General features: G+C 40.4%; 1 protein-coding gene across 3 annotated transcripts; it reads left to right on the forward strand.

The window, feature by feature from the left end:
• The first annotated feature begins 948 nt into the window (after positions 1–948).
• On the forward strand, positions 949–2,581 carry LOC311277090 (vitelline membrane outer layer protein 1-like). 3 transcript variants are annotated; one of them, XM_084387238.1, is made up of 6 exons: positions 949–1,216; positions 1,441–1,565; positions 1,664–1,783; positions 2,051–2,235; positions 2,313–2,348; positions 2,502–2,581. In XM_084387238.1, exons 1-4 carry the CDS (start codon positions 1,046–1,048, stop codon positions 2,232–2,234), a joined length of 600 nt encoding a protein of 199 aa, XP_084243364.1. In that variant the 5' UTR covers positions 949–1,045; the 3' UTR covers position 2,235; positions 2,313–2,348; positions 2,502–2,581. The 3 variants fall into 3 exon arrangements, with proteins under 3 accessions (XP_084243364.1, XP_084243363.1, XP_084243365.1); XM_084387237.1 differs by having other exon boundaries at positions 950–1,216; positions 2,313–2,343; XM_084387239.1 differs by having other exon boundaries at positions 950–1,132.
• Positions 2,582–6,799: the final 4,218 nt, after the last annotated feature.

The following is a 6,799-nucleotide window of genomic DNA, read 5'->3' on the forward strand; positions in this document are numbered from 1 at the left end:
AATACTGCTGCAGATGTAGTACCAGAATCTGGATCTTTTGAGCCATCAGTATATATCTGGATGGCACTATAGTATTTATAATCTATTTAATCTTGTACCTTTACGCTATCCAGGATATTCTCCTCATTATGTTTGTCTTTGTGTAACTGGATATCTATAGAAGGCATTGGAGAAAACCAAGGAGGAATTGCTGGCAGAACCACACATGTAGCAATATTAACATCTTTAATTATTTCTCTCACCTCCTCATTAATAAACCATCCAAAACTTGTTAGTTTTTTTTTATAGTTATATTCCCAACAGTCACTTAAAACATTCTTAACTGGATGATTTTCCAATTGACCTTTTATGTTTGCCCAGTATCTCATTCTTAACTTAATCCTTCTCATTCCTAGTGGCACTCCCATCTCAACATTAAGTGATGACACTGGTGAAGATCTTATTGCTCCACAACATATCCTTAATGCTTGATTCTGAATTCCCTCAATCCTAGCAAGCTGAGTTTTTGAGGCAGAACTATACACCATGCTACCATAATCTATAGTTGCTCCAATTAGTGCCACATAAATACTTTTGAGCGATTGCCGATTTGCTCCCCATTCAGCTCCAGCAAGACATCTCATTATATTTATCACTTTTGTACATTTATCTATTATTTTCTGTATATGTACTCCGAAATTTAATCAAAGTGTGATTATCTGCTGTATATATATACACCTCTTAACTCATTGATTGAGTTGATTAACTGATTCTGCTCCACTCGTGTTTAATTAGGGTTAATTATCTGAACGTGCTCCTCCCGAACTTTGTTAATAAAACATAATTTCTTAATATGGCAAATATGGTAGGAGTTGATCTGTGAGTACTGTGATTGGATGGGATGGACATGATGGTTAATGATTCTGCTTAATCTTGTGTATAAATATGAGGCTTCTTCCTTAATAAACTTGAGAAGGTTATGGTCCTATATGGTCTCTGTTTTATTATTTGTTGCAAATAGTCTATCTACAAATTAATCTAACAGTCAGCTTTCAGTGCTGTAGCAATGCATCACTTCTTTTCCATGATGTTTTCCCTGCTAGCCATTGTTGGGCATGTGAGCACCGACCGGTCTTACAGATCTGAGCTGAAGGTGACGAATGGAATGGGTTGGGGATCGTGGGGGGATAAGAGCATGTGTCCAAGTGGAAGATACGCCGCAGGGTTTAGTCTGAATGTAAGTTGGGCATTGACTCTATTTTGCTAATATGGGGGTGGATGAACTCTTCAAAGGCTCAAAATGGTGGAGTTGCTGTTTTTCACTTAATTCCAGGTTACTCCAGAAAACTTTTTAAAAGATTTTTAAGTGTCTGTATAATACTAAAGAGCATGAAAATAAATGTTACTACTTTGGGTTGGGTTAGTTAACTTTCAAATGGAAGATTGTCTTGTTGTTTTAAGGTGGAAGGAATGGTTCTTGCTGCTGATGACACCGCGCTCAATGGGATTCGCCTTTACTGTGTTGATCTGTCCAGCAACATTCGGACTGTCCAAAGCTCTATCCAAGTGGAGTCCAGCGTAGGAAAGTAATGAGTATTTACAAGTCTTGCATTAAGATATGACTAAATTGAGGTTTTTCTTGAAAATGATTGATTTGATCAGGCAACCTCTGTTTTTTCTTCAGGTTTGGTGATGGGTGGGATGTGATCAGATGGTGTCCTCCTTCTGAATACTTGAAAGCTTTCAAGCTGAGAGTTGAATCTTCCCAAGGAGACAGAGATGATACGGCCGCAAACAACGTCAGGTGAGTGTGTGGTGCTATAAGTTATAACATCTCTTACCCAGTGTAAACCTCTTACACCATCTCTTACCCATCCTGGGTTTATTTAGCTATTTAAGGACTCAGTTTTCCCCCATCAATAGTTTAGTTAACTTCACACTCGCAGTCGTGCTGCTGTTCGTGATTGCAGTGATTAGGCTGTCAGCAGCTGGTGATCATGTGACTGACATTCAATCCAACAACACAATTACATATTTTATCATACATTGTCACATCTAATTTTTTTTACAGGTTCAAATGCACTGGAGGTCAGGAGATGGAGGCTGAAAGCAACTTATGGGGCTCCTGGGGCGAATGGAGTCCAACGTGTGGAGGAAAAGGAATCTGCGGCATACAGACCCGGGTAGAACCGCCACAGGGAATCAGTGGAGACGACACCGCTCTCAATGACGCGATCATGTTCTGCTGTGATTAAGGTGATGTGATAATCAAAAACTCAGACTGACACACACTGCAGATCAACTAAATCTGATTTTTTTTTTTTTTCTTTCAGGTGTAAGAGGGTGACGACAAGAACATCAAATGTAATGTAATTATTCATCATACTATGATACACTAACATAAACCATGTCATACAACAGTTTTTTTAAAGTCAGCCGGTCATTATCACAAAAAGACAAACTGGATGATCATGTTATTTGCACCCCGCTTACGAGTTTTTTTTTTTTTTTTTTTCTTGTAGGTTAGTGATTCTTCTAAAGACTCCTGAACTTCTGCTGAAATGTTTGTCAAATATCAGCATTAAAGACTTTCTAAACAGAACCTTGTAGTTTCACATTGTTTTGCACAACACTTTACATCAGATCGTTCATTACATTAGTGCATGTGACAGATTGTCTAAAGTGACTTAAATTGCATTCAAAGTAATAGTCTTATCTGTTCATGCGTTCCCTGGGAATAACCAACATACTCTACTACAGGAACACTACATTAAAGTGTAATATTGTCAATCCTGTTAGCCTAAATTCTAAACTGGGGGGGATTATTATTTTTTTATTTTTTTTGCATTACAATGAGTATTGTCAATACATTTTAGTAACTAAAATGAATTTTATTAGGTTTAAAGACAACATGTTACAATGTTTATGGAACGATTTCTGGTAAGCTTTTTTATTGCTTGAAACAAATTTCACGATTTCAATTCTTGTGATTTGATTTAGTATTGACTCATTTGGATAAATATTAGGTACACAAGAGGTGTTTTTCTAAAGAAAAAATATACATCCCTATTGCTGGTAAAATTAAGGTTAAACTAAAATTAAATATAATAACTTTAATAAATAAAAATATAGTACACACATTTAGCAAAATACTTTCTAAAGCTCTTTTTTTTTTTCTAGCCAACTAAGGTGCTATAGCCTATATTATGGTAATTTCCTGAGGTAAATGTTACACTGTAAAAAATTTCTAACCCTCCCAAATCAAATTTCAAGTGACTGATAACATCTAAATTTTTCAATTGGCCCAAGTGAAATTCTTGTTGCAATAGTCTGTTAACATTGGCTCAATGAGAAATAATACGTCAGACTAATTGAAAAATTTTGATGTTATCGGTCACTTGAAATTTTTGACTTGGGGATGTAAATTTTTTTTTTTACAGTGTATGTGACATAATTGTTCTCCAGCTGTTTTATTGACCCTTTCCGCAGTAGAAAAACAGATATATGTATTATGAATATACATTTCGGTAAGTTGTACTGTATCTTTCAACAGTGTTCATTCGTGTTTATTTACTATTAGCCAGAGATGATCGGGTCACGTGCCGCTAGCGATCTGTCATGTCACATTTACAAACGCCAAAACCGTAGGGGAGAGCGGGGCACAAAGTAACGCTTTTTGACTTTCTCAGTTTGTGTAAATCTACTTATGGTTCGGAGTATTTATTTTTTCCCACTTTAATTTCCCACATGTCTACTAAAATTATGTGTATTTGTTTTATTAATACAGTATATACTTTTTTCTTGATATACCCCGAAAGAATGGAAGTGAAATGTGACAACATGCCCCATTGGTGGGGTACATTGTAACATGACCATATATGACAGCTTAAAATGTTATCCGATCTAATAAAAAAAAAAAAAAAAAAACAAACTAAAATATTTTCCAAATAAAATACAATTAAAAAACTTTTTCATATAAAATAATGGCAATTTTTAATAATTAAATATAAACTAATTTTTGAGTTTTGACTACAAACACATGAAAACACAGCTATACAACATAGTTCAAAACAAATAAATAATTAGTAATTTCTGACATTCTAAACCTTTGACTCTCAGTCTTTATTCACCTTTTTCTCACGTTTTCTCAATAAAATTAATAAAAGTATAGAATATAATAGCATATTTCTAATAGGAGCACATTGTAACGCAGTGTGACAACATGCCCCCGCCTGCACAACTGGGATTTAAACCCTGCTTGTGTCTTCTGCTAGTTAGTGAAGCATTACAGTTCCCTTTCGAAAGGGAACTCTACACTACGTCAGAATGACGCTATGGGGAACGCCTCAGGCGTGACAGGTGTCTGAAATAAATATCAACTCACGTCAATCATGTTGACCGGCGACAGCCTGTGCATCATCAGCTTGAATGATGAGCGCGCGACCTGGATGTATAAAGGGGAGCCATGCACACATGACAACATCTTTTCGTCTTCAGGGACTGTTTGTCTGTTTTGAGAATATCGCTGAAGCGTGCGGGAGGCTCTCGAGAGAGCCTCTTGTGCAAACTGTGAGCGTTTTTCATTTAAAAATGCTCCGCTCTCGTCGGACCCTTTTCTCGAGGGAGGAGGGTTCAGCATCTGAGCCCCGTGGTGCACGCGATTTGTGAAACAATACTGTTTGGGTACGAGGCGTTCACAGCAGTTCCTGAGGGTGCTGACAGTGTTCATTAAGAAATATCTCGGCGCGCGTGCAAAGAAAAAATCTGTGCGCTGTCGGATGTTTCAACCTCGCACCTGTTGACTTTCTTCTCGAGGGATGAAAGCCAAATATATTTTAACGGCTCGTTCTCGCGCTTGCCGAGGCAGTGTGTAGATTACAAGAACGTATAAATATTAGAACAGTATTGTCTGGTGATTATGGCTGCATTTAATTCTATGAATTAAAATGATGGAATATTATCAGACTTTTAAGAAGTTAGATATTTAGTAATTCAGCCTATCATCCAGATCGCGTTATCCAGTGTTTTTGGCTGCATTTTATTTTAGGAATTAAAATGATGAGCAGCGAACAAAAAGAGCAGGTGTAATTCTGGTATTTTTGTAAAATGTGAAATTAACATATTTCTGTTTCTTTTCAGACCACGTCTCCTGTTTTAGAGTCTGGGGCAAAATGTTTTGGGTAAGAAAATCTTTAGATTTACTTTTTCGATGGTCAGGTAGTAGGTCTTAACAGGCCTCCTTGACCATACAGTCCCCATTTTGCAACCGGACAGCGCTTGGGCCTCCCTGAGGTGAGCTCCCAGGAATTAACTGTCAAGGAGTAATGTGGTTATCAGGTCATAGGCCTCACTAGGCCTTCCTGAAAATGAGCTCCCACATATTGTGGTTGAATGAGCTCCCACATTCTGTGGTTATCAAGTTATAGGCCTCACCAGGCCTTCTTGAATATGGGCTCCCACATACTGTGGTTATCAGGTCATAGGCCTCACAAGGCCTTCCTGAAAATGAGCTCCCACATACTGTGGTTGAATATGAGCTCCCACATACTGTAGTCGCCAGGTTATAGGCCTTACCAGGCCTTCCTGGTTATGAGCCTCCATATGTCAGGTTACAGGCCTCACCAGGCCTTCCTGTATGTGAGCTCCCACATACTGTGGTTATCAGGTCATAGGCCTCACAAGGCCTTCCTGAGTATGAACTCCCACATACTGTGGTTGAATATGAGCTCCCACATACTGTAGTCGCCAGGTTATAGGCCTTACCAGGCCTTCCTGGTTATGAGCCTCCATATGTCAGGTTACAGGCCTCACCAGGCCTTCCTGTATGTGAGCTCCCACATACTGTGGTCATCAGGTTACAGGCCTCATCCGGCCTTCCTGGTTATGAGCTCCCACATACTGTGGTTAGATGAGCTCCCACATACTGTGGTTATCAAGTTATAGGCCTCACCAGGCCTTCTTGAATATGAGCTCCCACATACTGTGGTTATCAGGTCATAGGCCTCACTAGGCCTTCCTGAGTATGAGCTCCCACATACTGTGGTTATCAGGTCATAGGCCTCACTAGGCCTTCCTGAGTATGAGCTCCCACATACTGTGGTTGAATATGAGCTCCCACATACTGTAGTCGCCAGGTTATAGGCCTCACCAGGCCTTCCTGGTTATGAGCTTCCACATGTCAGGTTACAGGCCTCACCGGCCTTCCTGGTGATGGGCTTCTACATGTCAGGTTACAGGCCCATCCGGCCTTCCTGAATGTGAGCTCCCACATACTGTGGCCGCCAGGTTACAGGCCTCACCCGGCCTTCCTGAGTATGAGCTCCCACACACCGTGGTCGCAGGTCTTCCTAGTTATGAGCTTCCTCATGTCAGGTTATAGGCCTCATCCGGCTTTCCTGAATGTGAGTTCCCACATACTGTGGTCACCAGGTTTCAGGCCTCATAGGCCTTCCTGAGTATGAGCTCCCACATGCTGTGGTCGCCAGGTTTCAGGCCTCTCTGCCTTCCTGAGTGTTAAGCTCCCACATTCAGTGGTCACCAGGCTTCAGGCCTCCTAGGCCTTCCTGGTTATGAGTTTTCACATGTCAGGTTACAGGCCTCACCAGGCCTTCCTGGATGTGAACTCCCACGCACTGTGGTCGCTAGGGTATAGGCCTCACTGGTTGTGAGCGTCCACATGTCAGGATGCAGGCCTCATCAGGCCTTCCTGAATGTGAGCTCCCATGCATTGTGACTATCAGGTTACAGGCCTCGTCTGGCCTCCTGATCATTGGTTCCCACATGCTGTGGTTCCCAGGTTACAGGCCTCACCGGCCTTCCT

This window comes from Rutilus rutilus (assembly GCF_951802725.1).
Source record: "Rutilus rutilus genome assembly, chromosome: 18".
Classification (NCBI taxonomy): domain Eukaryota; kingdom Metazoa; phylum Chordata; class Actinopteri; order Cypriniformes; family Leuciscidae; genus Rutilus; species Rutilus rutilus.

Bases quoted from the DNA above. Each gene is read 5' to 3' on its own strand.
- LOC311277090 (XM_084387238.1), top strand. From the start codon at position 1,046: ATGCATCACTTCTTTTCCATGATGTTTTCCCTGCTAGCCATTGTTGGG. The intron at 1,217-1,440 runs GTAAGTTGGGCA...TGTTGTTTTAAG, and splicing joins CCGCAGGGTTTAGTCTGAAT to GTGGAAGGAATGGTTCTTGC. The intron at 1,566-1,663 runs GTAATGAGTATT...TTTTTTCTTCAG, and splicing joins GTGGAGTCCAGCGTAGGAAA to GTTTGGTGATGGGTGGGATG.